This window comes from Coloeus monedula (genome assembly GCF_965178545.1).
Source record: "Coloeus monedula genome assembly, chromosome: 6".
NCBI classification, from domain to species: domain Eukaryota; kingdom Metazoa; phylum Chordata; class Aves; order Passeriformes; family Corvidae; genus Coloeus; species Coloeus monedula.
The window spans coordinates 37,952,381-37,976,208 of record NC_138786.1 but is presented as its reverse complement, the minus strand read 5'-3'; the positions used below and the strand labels follow the sequence as shown (position 1 = coordinate 37,976,208).

Genomic DNA, 23,828 nt, shown 5'->3' with positions numbered 1-23,828 from the left:
CAGTGCACAGGAAATGCAATGTACTGTTTCAAGCCAAACACATTTAGGCAATACTTCTAAAGAACTTGAAAACCAACTGATTTAAAACAAATACTTTTATTTATAAAGAAAATTCAAACTGAAAATGTATTGCTTTACACTTTTTTTAGCATTTTGTAAAATATTTCAGCTTAATGGTGTCTTACCTCATTTTTACTGGAAGGAGAGCTTTTGGGTATCAGCTTTGCAAAAAAAGGATTGTCCCATTTCCTTTCCTCAGCTAAAGGAGTTACATGCAATCCGCAATTCAAAAAACATATGTCTGTTTAAAAGACAGACAAGTAAGCCATAGATGATCTGTAACCCAATCCATCTTCAGTCCAGAGTCAACAGCTTTTGTTTTACATTAAATATAGAGAACTGTCTGCTGCCTCTACCTGTGTTATTGTGCAGATCAAGTTTAGGCCTGTCTGCTCTTCCCCTGCACGTTCCGAGCTACAGTAGTGATTTCTCAACATTCAGATCTGCTGTGTGGCAGCTCACTGAAATTTCAGCCCACACTTGGAGACTTGCAATTAGCAAGGTTATTTTAAGCACTGACCTAAGTTCCAGCAGAATGTTTATGGCATTATGACAGGAAGGAATCTAGTATCATATCAGTCACTCGGTAACCTTGTAAAGCTGATCTTGGAGACAAGACTCTCTAATTCACAGCATAAAACTAAATATCTGACCCCGAATTTACTTCAGCTTTTGTTTTTAAGCTTTGGATAGAGTGGAAATATCTAGCTGGTTAATATTAGGAAGCTTAGAACTTATTTTAGGACCTGGTAGATCATATGCTTGGAACAAATGTATTAATAGGAAATTATTACTTCCCTAATGGAGAGATTCACTGCTTACAAAACAGAGACTGTTACTTTTGCAGTGTTCACATTTGTAATAATTAACTATTACATTCTAAATGGGAGGAGAAAATAACTTATTTAATAAGTTGTTGAACTTATTACAGCCAGACTCTACAACAATACATTTTAGTTTCTCCTTGGCTATCTTGAAAAGGGCTCCCTCTTCTGTACAGGCCTTTGGTAACCCTGGAATTTGGTTTGCCCTGGATTCCTTTGGAATTCTCTGGCTGTCTAACTATTTCTAAGTCATGTCTAAAGGCTCAGTCATACCTCCACACCCTCATTTGCTGTTCATTCTCATTCCTCCACCCTTCCCCCCTCCCTCCCCCCACTTCTTTCTTTTTTTTTATTCATGGGTCAGTTTCTTGTTCCCACCCATCCTCATAATACCAATAGTGGCAGATCTAACCTCACAAAGTGAACCATGACAAACAGCTTCTCTCACTGTATAGGTTAGAGCTATACTGGTCAGCCAGCTCATCTGTGTGCACATACACCCAACAGAAGCTTTTCTGAAAGCACTACCATCGGAAACACTATTAAATGAGAGAGGCTCATTTAAAGGAGAGAAAATGAAAGGAAGAACAAACAAAACCCAAGAAAAGTTGCTGCTTTTGCAAATTATTTCATAACTTCTACACTTCTCTTATCACAATGAAACTGCTATTTGTTATTGTATCAAAATTCACCAGAGGCAAAACGTACTTTGGAGAATTAAGAATATTAAGAAAACAATGGTGAAAACAACATAAACTCCTGTTGTCCTTTTCAAATATCAAATGTATCCGAGCTACATACAAACTTGAGATGGCATTCAAAACAATTAGCAACAAGCTAACCATTAGAGGTATCCCAAATAGCAAAATTCAAAGTACAATATAGGCAGCAGGCAAAGTCTTCAAATATATCACAAGATCAATAGCTGGAGTTTTTGAGGTAACTGACCATTCATGTACTTTTGATATGGTCAACCCTCAGAAGGATAATATAGTCACCCCAGATAGTACAGTACCTGAATACATACACACAGCCGAACACTGAACATAACAACAGAAACCTTATTGACATTATTACACAAATTACCTTCCTTCAGAATAATTATTTTATGAGAGAAGATTTCTTATGAAATACCATAACCTGGCCATTTGAAGACATCATGAAAGCATAGGCTTGCTACTGCAGCATAGCCTCAGCCAATAAAAACTCTAAGGAAGTTAAGAAAAAAGACTTTTTTTTTTCTTGCTTGGATATCCTCTTTTTAAAAACTTGGGAACCACAAAATCTGCATTTAAATAAATATCTTTTCCATTTAAAATCCATTCCTGAACATATAAATAGGTTGACCTCTGTAGGAGTAAGCAGAAGTCTCAAAAAATTAGGGTAAGATTATTTGATTGAAAAATGGCAGTAAAATCACCAGTAAGGCCAATATGTTCTTCCAGTGCTTACTAAAAAATCAGATTATGACTTTTGACTTCAAAGTAGAGGGGAGAAAAATTTGACTGTAACAGTGTTTCCAGGTTGCTTGCTCTGTGCTGAAAGATTATATCCTGCACAGCATTACCTGTTTTATTCAAGTCATTTGAACAGTATATGAAGATTTCTGGCAAAATTTAAAAAAAACCATTGCTCAAAATTATTTCAAATCATTTCAGTTGAAATTCTCTTCATTTTCAGCTTCAAAAAATTCTGGTTCTGGAAATATTATATCGTTCCTAGGAAAAATGCCAGTTTTCATCAGCTGCTAGTATTTAAACAGGTAGCTACACAGGCTGCAGTAGATTGTATCCTTTTGGCAATATGAAATAGATTAAAATCACAATTTTATTTATAGGCAGAAATAGCATGATACATTGAGATGCTGTGATTCTACAGGGATTTCCTCTGGTTTGGGGCTTAACTTGTGACAGAATAACTGAGCGTCAGTGGCTCAGTTCTCTCTTTGAAACTTGATTCATACCTGCCTAATAGCAGGAAATCCATTTCCTTTGAATATCAGGTAACTCCAAGAGACACATCTCAGAATGTTGTTTGCATTACTAGGTAGAGTTTTACTTGCTGATTGCACTCCCTATTCCAGGAGGGAGAAGTAGATGAGTCAAGCTGGGTGAGAAAAGCATGTAGTCTACTGATGAGTTGGAAATGGACTACCATCTTAATTAGGAAAACTATAAAAATCCTAAATAAAACCATGGTGAAAGAAATATAAGCAGAATAATATACATGGTCTGACGTTAATAACGAAACACTGCATAGTAGGAGGGCAATTCAGCAGAGGTGGAAGTTTTCATCATAAGTGTTTTGGAAGATCTTTATTGCTAGCTCTGCAAAATGGGGCTCATTTTCAGGAAGTTATTCTGGAGATGTAAAACAGAGAAGGCCAGAAGGAAAACATCTGAGGCTAGAATTAATGAATGAGTCATATGTTTTCCCAAAAATACAAATACTTTTGGAAGGGTTAGGTAAAATGCAAATACTCAATGAAGTGACACCCATGATCGATTTCCTCACTTGTGTTGACTTTCACAGTCTAAATAGAATTACTGGGGGGAGCAGAAGGGGGGTGGTGGTGTATTATTATTATTATTAACTTATTTGTTAATAATGAGGGGTTTGGCAGTTATTTTAGGGGGGAAAATGTCAGAAATTATATGAAAGGCTTCTAATTTCAAACTTGTAACATCATTTTTCAATTACACACTTTTGCTTGAGGTTTAATTCCTCTGCTTTTTCCCTTGAGCTAACCTTTACTAACCAGACAGCCTACAAAATTTGTGTTATGAACTCAGCATTTTTAATGTAAAAGACTAAAAATGCAGTCCTTGTTAACAACCAACTTGATTTTTTTATGAATATAGCAAACAGACCTGGACAAGATGTGTTAAGCTAGTTTCAAATTTTCCAGTTAAAGAAATCTTCACTGGAAAAAAATCTATTAATTTAAATTAAAATTTTGCAAATAAATTTCACCTGGAAAAGCTTCTCAAAAGCAGAATAGGCTTTCTCTCCATGTATCCACTTTGTATATGGGACTCAAATGTGTATGACTGAAAAAAAGTGCTTTACAGCCTATTATGTTTCTGTAATTCTCAATGGCAATAAAAGAGACCAAAATTCAGGTATTTTTTACACTTGGTATTTACTAATTCACACAAGTGTAGCTATGCATGGAGTACATCAAAGACCTACGCACAATAATTCAAGGTGGGTATCAAGAAAAGTGTTGGATGCGTGGTCTTTTCTTCTTCTAAAATTTTTAAGGTAAAATCTGATTTGTGGATTTTGAAATACCAGAATAGGATGGTATTATTCTCTTGCAGGTAATATAACCAAGTCTAAATACAGGAGTGGGAATCTTCAAACTTAATGAAGATTCAGTTAATGGACAGTTTTATTACTTCACCTAAACTTTTCCCTAAGTGTCCCACCTTTGAGAAGTGTTTCCTTTTCATTATAAACAGAAAAGGAAAATATTTCAGTTAGAAACAACAAATAGATTGAAAGCAAAGCAGATGAATTTTAACAATACAGTTATTGCAGTCTACCTCCATAATTAAAAATTAAAGTTTAATAACAAATCTGTCCCGAGTGATTGTCCAATTGCCTATATTTGCATTTATTTAATATCTTCAGAATAACTACACAAAGAAATGCACCTATGTGAGGCAAGGAGAGATAGCAGACATTAACCTCTCCTTTTGATAAAGGAAACATCAGTGAATACTGCCTTTGGCATTTTCATTACTGTCATTTAAAGTGAGTTTCATGGAGAATCACTTTTTTCACTGCATACCTATTAGCAGCCTATCTTCCACGAACACAGCAGAGACTGAAGGTTTAATCTGTTCCTCCCTACACTTTCGAATTCTTTCTTCCAGAAAACAAGGAATTAAATGGACCTGCTTGGTGTACACACACGTTGACTCCCTCGTTATTCTAACAAACAACTGAACCGAAAACAGTTGGAGCTGCAGATTTCACTCGCACCATTCAAGCTTAGTATCCTATTAAAAAATCCTCAATCCATTATCATTACAAAGTATAAGTTGACATATTTAAAGATATATACTGCAATTCAAAACTCTAAGTGGAGTCAGACTTCTCTGTTATAACATTTCACCCTCCTCCTAACAAATCAAAAGGTAAGTAAGTTTACTGCAGAGGAACCCTTTTTCTAAATTGCCATTTCTAAAATTTCACAGAGAATAAATAGAATAAATAGGTTGAACAAGGACTACATTTTCAGTCTTTTATATAAAAAATGTTGAGTTCATAAAACAAAAACAGTTCTAGATTTTGCTCTGAAGGATTTAATAATGAAAAACTCTAAACATGGTCTTTCCTAGGGAATGAAAGGCTGGCTAAAACTGGTTTTCCTTCTCATATTCCAAACAACTGGTTGTCACATTCTAGACATTTCTAAGCAATGGGATTACACCATTCAAATTTTTTAAAGAAAACAGCTGTTACATCCAATATTCATGACCTGTAAGTTTTCCATATCTAGTTATTCAGCTGTTCTTTCAGTCCATGTGAGTTGCAGTGAAATAAAACTGTGCAAAAGACCAAACAGTTTTATACCGTAGTTAAATGAATGCACGTATTGTTCCAAAGCAACAGAAAGAAAACAAAACCTACAAAAATCTTGGTCTTATCACTGCTTCAATGGACTGGAAGTCCCCTATTCACCCCACATGCAAAATCAGTGCAGTATTTTGTTGCATATTTCACATTGCTTCTTATTAGCATTTGATGTGCACAGCTGTATGTGCTATGTGTGAATAATTCTTACAGGACTTCATAGACAGAAAGAAAGGAAGGGAAAGCACACACAGAGATTTTTAAGACAGAGCACAGATACTTTTGAAGATCCGTGCCAGCTCTCATAATCAGCTGCTTCAAATTCAGCTTATTTTATATCTTTTTCACTGGTTTTGTTTTGGATTGTTTTGGTTCTTTCAGTGAAGGATAAGTACATTTGGATGAAAGGAGTTTATCATGTTGCTATTTAGAAACATATTTAGACATTAGGTATTTAGATGGTCATAAACTTTTCAAAGGAAGCTGAACAAAATCCATTAGTCTCCTTAATGCATAAGGACATTTCTCATGCTGGCATTTTATCATGTTGGGTACATTATGTTTCCAGGATGTTGTTAAATTGATGTCTGCTCCTCTTCCAGAAAACTGATTTTGTAATAACACCACAAATATAAGTGCTCATTTGGATTTAAATAAATTGTGAACTGTAAGCAAAACAGTAAGAGAACCACGCTGTTACAGAGAAAGAGCTTGCCTTAGGGGCTGCCTGAGAGAGTGAAGGGGTGATAACAGCAGTGGTCTCATGGATGGGTTGAACTGCAATAACTTGCTCTTACTGCTGATTTTGCAGCCAGTTTATTTTGAACATCGTAAAAGTCACGTTGTGTCTGTAAGGACTGCACTTTATCAAGTGTACAGTGGGTGTGCCGGGTAAACAACTTCAAAACAATAGGCAAAACAAACTAAAATATTAATTTACCCAGTGACCCATGCAAACCTGAAGAAGCTTCAATTTTGTATCCAAGTAGAAAGGTCTGGGGTTATAGGTATCTTCATCTTCAGGGACACCCTTAATTTAAACACTGTCTACTGTTAGTGATATTACCAAATTGGTATTTTTCTGACATAGAGAAATAGCAGAAATTAACTGTTGATATTGAATGTTTTGAGGTAGCAAGAGTGTATGTATTTATAAATACATGTACATAAATGCACACACATTTCTCTGGGGGTTCTATGTCAGCTTTACCACTACAAGATCAAGCATATTATTTTGCAAGCATGCTAAACTTGAAACGTTAGAAAAGAATTTTTTTTTCAGATAAATATTTTTAAAAACTTGCAAATTACTATTTGTAATGCTGCAAAGTTCTGTGCATATGACAGCAAACTTTTCCCTTTCCCATCCCTCCCTTTTTTCTTTTTTCCCTCCCCAGCAGCACGGGCAGCAGCTGGGCAGCTCCTACAGCGCTAGATGGTGCTGCAGCACAGCCGCAGCAGACCCTGCTGCCTCTGAAATCCTCTGGATCTGAAATGTCTCACTGCTCTTTTTAATATTGAAGTTACTAAACATGTTACTCAAGACTATCGCCCAGGATAGACTATCTGGGTTTTCATGTTGTTTTGTTGGGGGGCTTTTTCGCCTTGTTTTAACATAAATTCTAACTTTGTAGGACACTATGCTTTGTGTAGTTTTCTCGTCCATGCAGTAAGGATAGAAATAAAGAAGAAGAAAATTGACATACATAATAAACGCAATTAATTACCCACAAAGTAATGTTTTTAAGCTTATGACTTACCTACTTTGTCTTATACAGTGAACCAAGAAGACAAATAGCAAAGATTTTCCTACAATACAACACAAAACTTGTACCTGTGAAAGTAATTTTTCTAATAGAAATACAATGAAATAAATACTGAAATAACTAAACAAAGTACAACATTACAAATATGTTATTTACACGTTAAAAGGTCATTCAAATGTGTTATTAAACTCCCCATTTCTGTAGTTCCATACAGTTCAGCAGCTTCCCTGGAGTATAAATTTGCCTATGTGAACATTTGCAAAACTACATCCTAAATGTCCATTCATTTCCTGGCTTTCTTTGTATTACTAAAACCAAAGATTTTTACTTTTTGTATTATTATTATTATTATTATTATTATTATTATTATTATTCCTCCTGTTCGGTTGGCCCTGATAAGTAGAATTCCATGCACTGAGTAATTTGCCAATCACAACTGGTTCTGTAAGAGAGAAAAGTCCACTTGCCAGGAACAGTTTCATAAAGTGAGGTCTTCGAAGAAGAATTGAACTATTTAATAATTCCCATTTAATGCAGAATTCCTAGAAATTCTTGTAGATGTCTAATTTGTAGTTACTCCTCAGTTGCAGTATTTCACTACCAAAATCACCTCCTTTCTATAAATGCTAAAAGCTGTATCTCTTATTCAAGGACAAATTATTCAATCATCAAGGCAACAAAATCATCATTCATTCAATTATAACAACTGAATCTTCACCTATAATAAGGGAACAAACAAAACTAAGAATAAAACCTCCAATAAAATCAGGAAGGTCAGATTCTAGTAATGCAGGACTGTGTGTCAACACAAAGCCAGCTGCTGACAACCTGGATTGCTGCAGGAACATACCAAGACCATACTCAAAAGTGTTTGAAGCAAAATAAGTCCTGCATCCTAATAACCTATGCACTCATTGATTTGAGCATACTAGAAAAGGTATAATACACTTTAAACTTAATTTTTTTCTTTACCCTTTTATGGTCATAGACATTACACAAGACCAGATTTCAAAAAAAAAAATGCTCTACACAGAAGTAAGGCCCATGTGTAGAGAGCAGTGCTGTCATCTACTTCCCTCCTTAATTTTTAATGCAGTAAGTATTCTTAAACCTGTGCTCTGTCAGGCTCCTGCTCTCTCCACAGAACGTGGCATTGGCCCAGGTTAGGAAAGAAAGCACAGCTTTTTTGAAGCAGCAATTCAGCATGGCAGCAGATGACTCAGCATTGTGCTTCAGTGAGGGACAAACAGGAAGAAGAAAATTAAAAAGGACAGGAATCAGATAGGGGTTTTGAAGGACAAAATCTTTGTGAGAGAGAACCTGAACATAGCTGAAAGGTAAATAAAACAGAGGAGAAAGGCTGGAAAATAGAGCTGGCAACCAACAATTAGAACAAAATTTGCAACCTAACAAGTAAAAGTCCCAAGCCAATCTGCACCAACATGTATTCATGTGAATTGAGGAAAATGTCTTTTTCAGAAGTAAGACACCTCTACAACACAGGTCTTTCTTTGGTAATTTTCAAGCAACCTCTTTAATAACTTAGAGGTGAGGCTCTTTCATTCTGATTTGCTGTCTCCAATATAAGATAACACAATAGCAAAGAAAATCCATCTAATAATTGAGAATTGGTCAAAATTCACAGATCACACCCAGATACTGTAACTACAAACCTGAGCACAGTAATTTGAATTGCAGTGGAGATCACCACAAAGTGTTTGCTGCTCAAATGCTTAGTTTGGTGATTTAGCTATTCATTAGCGTAAAAACAAAAAAAAAAAAAGGAAGATAAAACAGACATTGAGAGATACTATAAATATTTCATTCATAATTAGGATCAAAAAACGAATCTTGAACAGATTTGAGACAGGGAAGATATTCTTGTAGATCTCAGCTGAAAATCAAAAGCATATAACTTAAATTGTAATGTGGTAAAAAAACCCCATGTTTTCAGCACTACTTACTCTACCTGAAGTTTGAAAGTACTACAGCATCCAGTATTTTGTGAGGTGTTTTGAAAGCAGACAATCCTATTTGTAACCAGAAATGCAATGTTCAGTTGGAGAAAAGAGAGTGGCTCCCTTCCCATGTGTTCTTCTATTTACCTCTGCTTTAATCTCTCATACTGAACTGCTGGTCTAGGTTCATAAACAAGGTGGATACTTAAAGTACCCTTTGAAGAGAAGGTTATATTTCTAGTAATACATAGGAGGTTACCCACATTTACTGGTAATGCACTGTGTAAAAGTTGATATTTTAATCCAATGTATCAAAATTATCTATTTCAAGTTAGGATCCTAGTCCCATGTGAAAAAGGGATCCTGTACCTGATAATAAATAAACAAATGTGTAGCAAACTGTTTTTTCTTCACGGTTAAACCAGGCATCTCAGCTTTCAGGAAGTCCCCATAAATACTGTATGAAAGAAGTGCAGACAACTTTAGCAAAGAAAACATAAACTAGCTTCAGTGGTACAATGTCTGTAGAAATCCTACAATTGCCCATGGAAATATCCCTCTTCCCTTTGTTTTATTATGAGTCTTACAATATCTGATAATATTCTTAAATGTCCAGATTGTGAAATTCATTTATTGCCTAAAAATCCTGGATTTAATTAAAAGGATTCTAGCCTTGCTTGCTTCCTCAATATAACTGTGGAAGAGCAAGTAAGAATGCTCAGTTTAGTACCTCAGCTCTATGATTTTAGAGCATCATTCATTAATGATTTTGCAGACTTCCATTTGATGATTTTGTCTGCTCAGCTGCTCAACAGTGCTGAGATGTAGAAAGAGATGTCAGCCACACCTTTCATACAAGCCAATTATGTGGTGTATAAACCACTTTGCCCACCCCACACAGCTTGATGGTCTTAAAATATGATTCTATGTCTTCATTTTGGTGGGTCTTTTGAATACTTTATTCAAAAGTACAGATACTTGGGATCATTTAAAATATAACATTTCTCCTTGACTAGAATTCCTTCTTCTCAAAGGGTACTAACCGTACTCTGTCATGTCAGAAGATTTTATTCTGTCAGTGTATAAACAGACATAGACACAGAGTAACCTCTCAATATCTATGAAGCTCAAGGCGAGCTGCAAACACAGAGGTCTTACACTCACACACATTGAAGGTGCACTACAATGAACTGTTGTATAGTTGCTCTAGTATTACAGGGCAGGTAATTCAGAAGAATTTTTCAGAAAAACCAGAAATGCATGAGGAATAAGTGCATATGCAAATGCTGAGGTAGCAGTGGCACTGTATTTCTGTTACGGTACTACAAATATACTTACGAATATATATGCCCACATATGTCTGTCGGTTATAAAAATAACATATTTCATCATGTCAGATCACAGTCACACTGGAAATGCACATAGAAAATCATCTTTTCCCTCTACATTAGCAGATAAACTATGATTAAACCTACAGAACCTACTCTGAAGAAACTTGCTTTCTCGCCTGTGGAACATCTGCAGTGTTTGTTATCTCAAGCAAATGTATTCATCTCAACACAAAGAGACGAAAGGCCACACCAAAAGAGAAGAATATGTATTGAAGCTTGCTTCAAGTCCCTTTTGAAGTATGGAACCACAGCAAAGGGCATGTATGGCTGCAGAGCCAACTGAAGAGAATAAAAGGATATAGCTCAGACATCTTTGTGATACCTTTTCTCAGCTAATACAGATTATGAAAAGTAAGTACACTGCTCAGCAGGAAAGGGAAATTGCAATGTACTACTACATTCAGTAGATTTTATATTTTGTGAAAACTTATAAATGATCTGTCAGAACTTTGGAGTGCTATGATTGCTGTAGTAGTGGTGCTGTAATGCAGTGCTGCTTTATGCCTTTTGAATTATATGTGTTTTCCAAAAAGAGATGGAAACACTTCCAAAAAAAGAAGTGCTCCATCTTTTGAAATGCAAGATAGAGAATCATAACTGACTACATGAAAACTACTGTCTTTCTCCAGGAAATCATATACAGGGAGAAACTGGCAGGTATTTGTTCTCCTTTTCCTCCCTGTTTCTTCACAGTCCATTGTAAATGGTTCAGCTCCTGTTCAAAGAGAAAACTTGTTCATCAGTCTTTAATTCTGCACAATTTCACTAGAGAAATGGAACACATCAAAATTTTCAAGTCATTTTTGGATGTATGTATGTAATCCTGCTAATGCTTTTTTACATACAAATCAAAAAAGCATTAGACAAGCCATGAAAAAAGAATCTTTTGTTTATTTACAACCTTTTCTGAAGCAGATGACATCACTACATCTACAGTGTCAGTCAGACACTAGCCTGAACCCAGGCTCCTGCCCAGACTTGCCATCCAGCTGTATTTGTTAGATTCAAACAAGGGCAAGCTGCAGAGCAATCCTTAAGGTCAGGGTCCAGTATGGTTCCCAGACTGCCCCAAGCAGACAGATCAAGCTCAGGCAAGGTCACATGAACTTCATCTCAATCCTCCAGAAGGCACCTCCCATGCCTCAGTCACAAGGTGACTGCTATGCGTACAACAACATTTCAATTAAAAGCATAAGTGTCGCTATACAGACACGTTGCCTTCTCCACAGGAAAATACACAGAACCTTTTTGCTTTGCTGATATATGAAGGAATCATATCAATTCACTGCAGGGTTTCTAATGGTTATTTACGAAAAGGATTTCATTCTGAGGAATAATTCACATGATGCAAGAGGCAAATATCCAAGGATGTTTAAAAATCACTAACTTTCAGAACCTGTTCTTACTAAAACGCAAGTTTGTTATGTTACTGAGACATTCATGTTGCATTTTTGGCATTCAGACAGCAATCATCCAATAACCTGAAATTTCTTCTGTCAATTCTCCCATAATGAAAGCCCATAAGGAAATTTTAAACATAACGTAACAAACCGAAAATTCCTTCCATTTTGTGCAATTTTCTGTGCCTGATTGTGACTGCTCCCTTATGCCATATTACAGATTTTGGATATCTATTAAAAGTGACATGTAATTGTAAGTTGAAAATGTAACAAACCCAGCCAGCATAAGGACTAATAAGAAATACATCCACGGAATACCGAAATACGCAAAGCAAGAAAACACCTATAAACATAATAGTTCACAATGCAGATCAGAAATAGGTGACTCTTATAATACGTCATATTGTCCTACCTCATAACATATAGACTCAAAAAAATCATCAAGAAAAAGATCACCACTATGATTTATGTGGCACTCCTTTTGTGCTTATGCCTTTGTTTACACAGACATATATATTAGCGTAGATATTCATTTAAAAAAATTCTTGCAACAAAGTCACAACTTTCATAATAAAAAATCCCATTGGCATCCTTACTTTTGAATAAAAATAATTATATGATGTGAATGACCTGTCATTTTTAAATTTGACAACACTAAATCTTACTCACACCATTGGAATAGTTTTAATGTAGGGTTTTCCAGGAACTCTGAACATCAGTATGTGTTATTATCATCACATACACAAATACAATATAACAAAATACATTCTCTCAGCAAATATTTTTGTTAATGAATTTACACGATGACTTGACATACAGAATTTTTCCTCATAATGAAAACTATTTATATCATTGCAGCATTGTATCCAGTAAACATTTGTATTTGAGTCAGACTAGGATATAGGCTAGAGGAGACTGTAATAAGTACCATCTGTGCTGGAATCTTATAGTTACTTTAATATTTCTCCAGAGACCATTGGTAGAGCCTATTAGTTCATTTTCTACAGCCTGTATTACCATATTTTAATGTAAAGTAATATGGAGAGAGGAGAGGAAGAAATAATAATTGTATTGGGTAGAAGTGCATTTACATGCATTCATGTATTGCTGACATGTAAAAGAGAAATTTTGGAGTAAGTATATATTTCAAAAGTGTAAATATCCAAATGAAAGTGAGATTTTGCTGAGTTTTTATTTTAGAACTAGAAGAAACTGAGAGTGGCAGAAGACCCACTTTTTTCCTCATCACAGACAAATATTCACCTTTCTTCTTCCAAGTCTCCTGACTGCGGAACAATGCAAATGTCTATTTTAGGACAACCTTAAGACCTCCACAGCATTGCAGATGCTACTGTACTCCTATCTACAATGTCCCTGAATTACACATCACCCTTCTATGTCCAAATACGTCACTCAGAACTAATGAATGCGTCTCTATCCTTGGAAGAAATGTCACAGGTTGCAGAATTTTTGCTCAGTGTGTCATTAGTGGTTTGCTTTGTAGAAACTCTAGCTGATTAAAGGAGGTGTTCATATTGTCCCTTGCATTAAGGGGAGGGCTCAGATACTTCACACATTGTTCAAAATTCCTTTCCAACGGCCATGTACATGGACCTCAAATGAGTCTATCAGGCAACATATGCCTTTCCTTTTTTCTTTTTTTTTTTTTAATATGTTTTGCCCAAGCCCAGAAGGAATATCCAGTGCAGATGTCCTACCTCTCCAAGGAATATGCAAATCCCTTTATCACAAGAACACTAATTCCAACAATTTTTATTGGTCACCTTTCCTGGCTCTTCAAAAAGAGAGTCCGAGCTTAAAAGAGTCCAGAATGCTGTCTGCAACATTTATTAATTATTCATTTATCCTGATAAATTATGCAAGCCAGATCTTCCATTATCACTGGGGTTACCAGTTTAGTCTACTTCAGCTTTTAGCTATTTTTATTCCCCTGATACATATATAACAGCAGACTAACCAAAGTAGTACTCTCTTCTCTACTCAGAAACAGATAGGAATTTCTCATTGTTTCTCAATTTTTTTCCACTTTTTATTAGCTCCCAATTCTTGGAGCTTCTTATTTTACTCTAACCAGCAGCCTTCTATCTTAATTTGATTCTGCTTTCTTTAGAAGGCAGCTGAATCTCCAGTAAAATACATATGCTCTTTCTGTGTTCAGACAAAGCACAGCCCTGCATCATCTTGCTCAGTTGCCAATTAGTTTGTAGATGTCTAAATACCACAAGAATACCCCTGTTGCTCATTTCAGTGAAAGTATTCTGCTGCCTAAAATTTTGCATTTTTGAACTCAGACTACCATAAATCCTTACAAATAATTTTGTACCTAATTTCTAAACTTAATTAGTACCTAGAAAATTGACTTGATCATCACTTTCCTCATTGGAGGCACTGACCTGGTAGGCAAGTGAGCAGCATGTCCAACACATCCAGGATTGCACTCTGCACAGAAGGGAGCACTAGCCTCTGTTTGTTTGACAACACATAGCAAGGGATTAGGACAATTTTTGAGGGATGTGGAAAAAGTGATTTTTCTTCTCTTAGGCAGAAGAGAGGTTAGCCTAACAGCTACAAAACCAAGACGACTTTTACAGGTGTGCTATTATTGTAGTAAAGCACATTAAGATGTGGTAAACAAGTCACTTTTTTTTCCAAAAAACTTCCATCTGAGCAAGACTGTAGAATTGCCAGACATGTTAGAAGGTTTCTAAGCAATGGATTGTTTGACCAGATAGAACTTGAGAAACACAGATTAATTTCTGCTATTACATTATTTCCATTTTGACGTTTTCCAAATCAAGGAGTATGCTCAGGCCACAGGAGAAGAGTGAAAATTTAAATATGTAGGCCTACTAAACTAAACTACTCAGAAGATTATAAAAAGCTAATTAAAGAGGAGGGAATGAGAAAGGTATATACTCTACCCTGGGTTTTACATTTCTTCAAAATGCTCACAATGTAATGAAGAAAGGAATAACCTGTATCTAACTGCAGATATATTAGACTCTAATACACTTTAATATCTTGTTTTGATAATTTCTCACACTCTCCTCTTACCCAAAATTTAAATTCAAGGAAAAAGAGCAACTAAAAATTCTGTGTCCCTCAAAATGTAGAAACAGAGATAGTGAAAGAATAATGGTTACATGATATTTGATCTCTATCCAAAATTCATGAAATTTTTTTGGTAGGAGTCAAGAGAAAAGATGAGAGATCCAGTCAAGAGATGTTTGAGACGGACCCAGGTATCCTGGAAAAAGATGACTGAAATCTCTCTACTTGGAAAGAGAGAAAACATCTATGGTCTGCAAAAGAGACACTATCACAGCATAAATTGTGTTTGTTTCGATGTCAATATATAATATATGGTTCAGATATTTAAGTCACAAAGAAATGATGGAGTGCTTTACTCCAAAATAAGTTAGAAATTAACAGACACCTCAGATACAGAAGGTTATACTAGGTCATCCCAAATTACCTTTTTTTTCAAAAAGATGGAAAGCAGTTATCAATCATTTGAAACAGTAGACCCTTCCTTGTGAGAGTTAAGGGATATAATGTAAAGCAGAAGAATCCAGGTTATACCTCAGAAGGATTCCAAGAAAGATTTTGCTGTAAAAGCAAATATATTTTATTAAAAATATAAAAAACTAAATGGATCATGAAAGCATCTCAACTGTTTAAGACAATACAAGGACAAAGAGAGCACTTCTATAAATTCTTGTTGAAAAACCATAATTTTTTTAATCTCTTTTACAATATTTGCAATTGATAACAGCTACACTGAATGTGTTAGAGAGATGCAAATGTATCACAGAACAGCTTGAGTGATGCCAGATGAACGACTAAAATAGGGCGTTCTGGAATCAGAAGAGTTACGTTTCAACTATCTTCCCGGAGCACTCATGTGAAGCTGAGCTTTCCAGGAAATTTCCCAAGGGACAATGTAAGGAAAACCTCCCACTCATGCTATGTGGCTAGTTCTGAGAAAGGACATTGCAAAAGTGAGACAAATAAGTATTTTTAAAGGATCAGTGGTGGTTAGTAAAACCCTAATTCATGTAGCATAGAAAGAGACTAGCAGCAAACACCAAAATCCCTAAGGAACAAGCCACAATAAAGAAGCAATGTTCTTGATTACAGAAAGAGCAGAAGCACAGATAGATCTGCAACTGAGATACTGAGAAAATTTTCACAAAAGAGATGATCTATGTGCTGAGCAATTTTTCCAAGGAATAATATAAAGAGTCTGCTATGGCCCGGATCCTCAAACCACTCTTATCACCACAAGCCAACTGACAGCCAGAGGAAGGAAATCAACTCTAAGCATCCAAAACAAATAGAAAGCTTCATGAAAATGGAATCAGACATCTCCTGGCTGAGGAAAAAAAACTACGAGAAAATGAAAAATTGCTTGTCTTACTGCTACATTTGCATTTTGAAAATTATATACAGAAGCCACTATGTTATAGACTTTTATCCAGAGTCTGTATAATTCATTTTTCTCATTATGATTTGGACAAAAGACCAGAAAGAAGACTTCTTAAATTTGCAGATGAAAACAATTAATGGGCTTGGAGGAGACGTGGAATGAGATAAAATAAAAAAAGTTCAATAATGGACAATGGTAAAATCCTACATGTATAATTTCACAGATAAAATGGGCAAGAGTGAGGTGAAAAAAACATATTGTGGGAAAGGCAATTGGGAACTAGAGTGAATTACAAGATGAACTTGAATCAACCATCTCCTGCTGGTTTGGAAAAAAAGAAAATACTAAACTGGTAGGTTTTGCTTGAGAGATATGGGAAACACTTTTTCCAGTCTCCTCAGCAACGGTCAAGCTTCACAGTGTCAAGCCTGGGCACAACAGTTGCAGAAGGACACACATCATTTGGAAGCAGCCCCTCAGGAATATTATCAGAGGACAGAAGAAAAAAAAATACCTGTATGAAGTTATAGTTGGGTTTTTGTTTGGTTTGGATTTTTTTGTTTTGTTTTGGCTTTTGCTTAGGTTTCATTAGTTATATAGTAGATAAACTATTCAAAATACATCTAAAGTCTATATTATATTATACTATATAAAATAATTTCACAACACTTGTTTCTACAGTTATATTTCTTTTTGTCTGTATACAGATTTAAAGGTCAGCAGGTTACAGAGGGTCTGTATTCCTAATGTGCTTGTTAAAACTTTGCTTCATTTGTTTACATAGACAAAACCCTTAGGAAAGTATTTTATGAACTCCCATCGACTCTTGTGACTTCACAAATAAACTCTAAAAAGAAGAAAAACCATGAGGAATGTATTAGTGGACATATGAGGGTGAGCTGTATGTACAGAATATTCTCATTTCGTAAGCAGTTCTGCCTGTGCTCTGAACCAGCCCAAAGCTGGGTGCAAACACCACCCACAAGCTCCACAGACCTTCAGTTTCAGCTCAGCGCTGCACTAATACAGACACAAGCAATTCCAGATCAGAACTAGCACCAAGTCCAGCAAGATTTCCCAAGTCTGACTGCAGAAATACCTTTTCACAGGATCTGCTAAAAATTTACTGCACATTGCAGATTTTGTCAAAAGCTGGCAATGTCTACCCTAAATTTTTTAGAAAAATGTTGGGACCATTAAAAAATCAAGATCAGCTCTCTATTTGCTTAGGACTGATCACGGTACAATCACCCTGGTCAGTGTTAGTATGCAGTGTTGTATTTTAAGACAGCTTGCAGCTCTAGTCCTAAAATAAACACAAATAAAATACCATTGCACTGAGTATGAAGGAAGACTATGTTCACATACACAGGCCTCAGAATGCAACTCTGAAGACAGCTCAGTCTGAAGAGATAACATTTGTGCTATTTTTGGAGATTGCCGCCTTTCAAAAGCGTGCCTCATCTGCTGCAGCAAACCAGGCCGTGCAAATGAACATACACTTACGGTCCCAGGCACTAATTATTTGAACATTGCCTTGAATTTCCTTAATAACTTTAATGATTTAGCAAAAATTAGATCTGGGACCAAGACGGAGATAATTGTTTAAAGAAACTTGAGATCAATCGTTGGGTTGGAAGGAGATTGTTGCTCTTAAAGCTTAAAAAAACCCACGTTTTTGGGAGACAAATTCCAGTCTTGCTAATGCATTTTCTTGCTGGAAAAAGAAAGGAAAAATGTTGATTTACTGGTTTTTACTGTTCAACTCTCATCACTTCATATTTCTCACCAAGTCTCTGATCTGAAAAAAATCTGAGAAAAACTTTTTAATATTTAAAATTTTTAATGCAGTTCTACCTGAATTCAGACTTCAATGTAATCTTTCCATAACTGAAAGGCCAGACATTAGATCACATGTGTATCCTACTACCTCTGAAACTTGCATATTTTTCAAATGAGTGGCTCTGTTGGAATTTTGTTGGACTTTTATTTGGGAGTTTTAGGTATAGAAGCCCATTAAAATCACTGGGAATATTTCTGGGCCCCTGTGAGATGTCCAGTCAGGTTACTGCTAATGTTTTATTACCTACTTTTGGAATGTGAATATGTTCATGAATGTGGTTATGACTGTTGAATTAAGTGATGAGCGAATAACATTGAAAAAAATCTGATAATTAAGTGGTTTCTATTATCTCCCTTAAAAGGATTGATTCACTTTTTAACACAGGCTGTCAGACACGCTTCAGCAGTTAGGAAAAGCCCTTTTGTTTATTTTACTAATGGCAGAGTTGAATGAGACACCTTCACTGAGAAGTCTGTAATATAAATTTCATCATACCTTCAGCTGTACGAGATGCACATCCACATGCTTGCTATCCGAGTCCTGCTGGACCGAGTAGGTCAGATCCCTGACTCTTTCAGATGTCATCCGAAGCCAGGTCTCAATTTCTGGCAAGTGGAGGACAATCTTCCAATCAGCCCCAGTGTGTAGAGGAGGAGGCTTTTCATACTGCTGGCCAGAGTCAAGGTCCTTCATGACATCCCCTTCCCCATCTTGTTCCACTGTAGGAGTCATGTTTATGAGCATGGGAGAGGCATCAGATGGCATCGGATCCAGTTCTTGTGTTCTCATGGGAGAAAGTGCTACATCCATGGCTAACATGTGAAAGACTAAACCATACTTCTTTCAAAAATAGCTGCAAAGATAAAAAGAAAACACGTTGCTGTTTTAAGACCAAATTTAGCAACAAAGTATTCAAAGACAAGGAGTAAATGATAATGTCTGAGATGTATTGCACATCTAAATAAATTCTTCACCCTAAAAATTTATACTGGAAGTTCAAGGCTAAATAGATTTTTTCAAAATAACTTTTTTGATTTGAACAAACAAGGCCTTTGCACAAGAAAAATAACGAATACTGCACTTCTCTCATAGCCATTTCCAATTGTAATTTCTCATCTAATTTCCAATCACCTTGGAAATTATAGTTTTCATTAATGAAAAGTACGTTCTGATTTTCTACAACTGCAATACAAATAAATGAGCATTGACAAAGTCAGCAGAACTTTGCTGAACTCCACAAGTTAATACAAAACTGGTATTTGTAAACTAGTACATATTGGAACATATTCCTTGGCCTGAAATTTGAGACTAAACACAGACTATTTCAAGATTTATTTAAATTTCCAACTCTACTATTGATCATGTACAACAAAAAATTTGCAGGCAAACTTGAAGCACTTATTGAGGACACTTGGTTGTTTTATTGATTTTCATTTTGAATTTTAAATTCTGGTCGTTTTGTTAGATTAAGAACAGTTGCAATAAGCAACAACACTAGCAAAATGTAGATATAATAATCCCAAATATGAAAATATATACCGAAAATTAAAACACCATTTTACAAAGTGTCGTTATGAAAGCCCAAGTTCTGTGTCATCAATATACACTTATGAGGTCCACTGGAAAAAGTAAATAAATGAAACATTTTACTTTGTACCTCTTCTTCTGTGTGTTCTACTTACATGTGTCCTACACAAGAAGAAGGCTGCCATAACCCTATGCATTTAAAAAAAAAAACCAAAACAAAACAAAACAAAAAAACCAAAAAAAAACCAAAAAAACCCCACAAAACCAAAAACAAGAAACCAAAAAAAAAACCAACCCAAAACAACTTTACTTACTTAACACAAAAGCTATAAGATTGTAGAAAAAACAGTGCCTTTCACTATTAAATCTACTACACTTGACTACTGAGTTATATTCCTAAATATTTCACTCGGAGTCTCAGCATCTAAAGACTACTCCTGCAGGCAGTGAGAGTATCAAAGTACCCAGTGACAATTTCACTTATCATAGCCAGGAAGGACAAAAAAATTATATTTTATGTTAATTTGATTTTATTTCCTACCCCTCCACTACCTAGTAAATCAGCGTTTGCACATCTACATGTTCACAAAACAATATATTTAAATTATGCTAAATATTATTACTAAATATTAATTTGGCACTTCAGAACAAAATTTTCTATCAGTGCAATCAAGCAAAGGGAATGAAAGAAGAATGCAAATATTCTCCATGCCTGCTGTAAAATTTCCAAGTCTTTCAGTTCAAAGTTTGAAAAATTCCAAATTAAATGGTGTTAAATAAAAAGTTCTGCAGCAGGGCCAGATGAAATTAACATTCCAGGGAACTGAGTATTTTTTAAGCTCATCTCTCTACGTTGCCTACATTTTTCAGCTTAAACTCTGGTGCCAGAAATACTCAACATATACTGTTAGAAAAATCAGTGTAGTAACATTTTTGTCTTAGACACTGCTGATCATAGCCCCAGTTCTAAAGCGTAGAATTCATCTGTTCTAACAGCCAAAACGATCTCAATATTTAAAACATTTTTTTTACAATATTTCCTCCTGAAAACGAAATTTTGGTGAAACACATGTGGTCCTTGTTTCTGCATGTTTATTGTTAAACATGCCGATCAGCAAAACAGTTGGTTGTGAATCACTAAACGATACCAAAGCGCAGGAAGAGCAGTGCTTGCTTCGTAGTTTTTCACATAAAATAACCCCTGGCACTCTTACAGAGTTTTGCAGTATGACTCAGCTCTAGTAAAGCAATTAGCAAACAGAAATGAAAACATGCTCCTGCAGAAGCAAACAAAAGCTAGCCCATGCTGCATGCAGAGCGCACTTCTAGCTTTCATACACTGAGTGTGCAATTAGCAACCATTAGGAACCTGCTGACCTGTTTTTTGTTACGATGTGCTTGACTCTCTAAGAGTGGCTCTCCAGCATTACAGCTAATGCCTCCTTAATCCTAGTAGCTCTTACAGTCAAGTCCTTTAAATCCTTTCCTTTCTGCCGGATCAGAAGAAGTTGCAACACTTCAATTAAGAATATGTGGAGAAATTTTAAAATAAATAATTCTTTTCACATTCTTAAAAAAAAAAAAAAATTAAAAATTCTGCAAATGTAATAAAATACTCTGTGGATACGAATTAGTAAGGCCTGTGAAAGCTTTAAAAAGCTCACAAATGCTTGAAAGGAGAAACTTGCAGCTGGAAATGACTGAATCCAAGCACTAGGACACAGATTTCTTTAAATTGATTCTTGGCAGAATAAAAAGGCATCATCATCCAACTACGCTGCGAGAAAGGACAAAAGAAAGATCCTCCTGCACTCTCCAAGAACACTGGCACTGATGGAGGGCGGTCACACTTGAGCTCCTAAAACCACCGGAGAAACCGAAAGCTCCGCGTCACCTCCCGCCCGCAGCAGCGCCTCTGCCCCGGGAGCAAAGCAGCAGCGACAGCTCTGCCTCGTCCCGCCGGCGCTGACAGGGCGCGGGGAGGGCACCCTGCGGGCACCGGCACGCCCTGCGTATGGCAGGAGAATAGGAAAATCCCCAGTGCAGAGGTGTTTTTACAAAATTCTGATGTTGAAGTACGAAGTATTAAACAACAAGGCCCAGCAGCAGCAGCCAACCTCATAGACACATCTATTTTATGCAATTTAGGAGTTATAAAACTTGCCGAAACACTCTTGATCAGAAGTTCTGCCTTTTGGATTACTGACCACGTGCAAGCCTTGTATTCATGAAGTTTTGTGAAGCCACCAGCCACTGAAGAGGACCCAAGTGTCTATTCTCCACTCCATTCTCATAGGGGCAGTTGCATCTACTGTCATCTAGCTGTATCCTTTCTCCTCCAATATTTAGAACAATTTCATACTGAAATATGGAAGGTACAACCAGCAAGATAGAGCATGGAAATCCCCATCAGTTCCACTATTTGCATAACGTACCATAAGGGACGTACGATAAATTTTAGTAAAACCAATTTTAATTTTAAATTCGAAAAGAGTATTTAAGAACAATGTAGCAAGCTGTCGTATAGCAGACTTAAAACATCTGCTAAAAAAAACGGGATAAGAAGGGATGATCAAGTTAAACAATACTTTGGGGTCATATATTGATACTTATGATGTAAATGCTGGCCTTACATTTTGTTATATTTCTGGAGAATTTCGTTTTTCCAGATTTTGTAGGACGTACAAATTGTGAATTGTAAACCACTACAATAAGTGCTAGAACACATATTAAAATTGAATAAATTTTTTCGAGGCAATCTTTATACCTTGCAAAAATAATTTTTGCAATGAGGTAAAGAAGGGATTATTTTGTTTCTAAGCAGGACCTCTATCGCTGCCAAAATTTTTTAATGAAACTTAAAAGCTGTGCTCAGTCTCGTTTTCTACATCAGAAAAATCCTGGTAGCATCAATAACAGTTTTAGGTGGGTAAGCCGTACTAAATCACATTTCAGGTTTCTTCTAAACCAAGCCTTTTCTGTACCCAGAATAGTTGTACAAACCAGCTGATTTTAAATTTGCAGGTGAACAGATGAAAATGCAATGTCAAATATCCTGATCAATAAAAAGTTCATCTTTCAATATTTGCAGGGCATAACTTTATTTTTATTGTCACAATCAGACCGCGAGTTATGATACCATTATTTCTAAAAATACTCCTCAAATTATTTATTTCTGCCGCTTCAAAAGCTACTCTTTCAGTCTGCTGAAGGACACATTTAAGAACTACACAACACAGCTACCAGCTTGCATCCCTTCTGCTGGGAGAAAAAAAATAGATGAATCGAGCATATTTTTTTGCCTTGTGTTAATTCTTTATATACAGTCTTATATTGTCATGGATACTTGTATAAAAGGTTAGAGATCCTGTGTAAGCACATGCACACATATGCTTTCTATCTTCATCTTTAGTAAGTGCATTATGCCTAACAGATGGCTGATTACCTTCACCTAATCACACAGACAATCTCACTTTCCCCTGCTTTTCTGCTCAGTCGGATGCTAACACTCTTATGCAGAACATAGAATGTCTGTGCCAACTATAATATAGTTTATCAATCACCACAAGCCTTGAAAGGCTTCTCGCACTCATTCTGCTCCCCAGTTGTTCACATTTCCCCCGTTTATAAAGTGCAGGCCACATTCACTCTGCCAGCTATCAGATCATCCACATTTTCCTCCAGTAGCAGTTCCTGTCAAACAAAGAATCATTAAGCATTTTAAGCCATAGAGTAGTCCAGTCATTGATCAGTGGTGCAGACACTGGGTCTAATGAATGTTAATGAGCTCTAATTTCCCTTACTGTCACATATTGTTAAATCAGCTGTAATCACTTTACAGCCACCTGTCTGTCAAGTAAACAATTTATTTCAATCTCAAAAATGCCACAAAAAACCCAGAGAAACTCCATGACTAAATAATTTTGTCTGCTTGCTGACTTTGAAGTCTAATAATGTAAATTTTAACATCAGATTTTATGAGTTCATTGATGCCAAATTTTCTTGAATAGATAGAGTGAAAATGA

The 23,828-nt window shown here is 35.9% G+C and overlaps 1 protein-coding gene across 2 annotated transcripts in view; it reads right to left on the bottom strand.

The window, feature by feature from the left end:
* AKAP6 (A-kinase anchoring protein 6) overlaps positions 1-21,616 on the bottom strand; it is a 220,086-nt gene extending 198,470 nt beyond the window's left edge. For both annotated transcript variants that reach the window (XM_082284079.1, XM_082284080.1), the window contains exons 1-2: positions 21,181-21,616; positions 18,772-19,129 (exon numbers count right to left, since the gene is read on the bottom strand). In XM_082284079.1, coding sequence (XP_082140205.1) covers positions 18,772-19,095 — 324 coding nt within the window. In that variant the 5' untranslated portion in view covers positions 19,096-19,129; positions 21,181-21,616. The remainder of the gene's footprint in view (positions 1-18,771; positions 19,130-21,180) is intronic.
* Between the last annotated feature and the right edge of the window lie 2,212 nt (positions 21,617-23,828).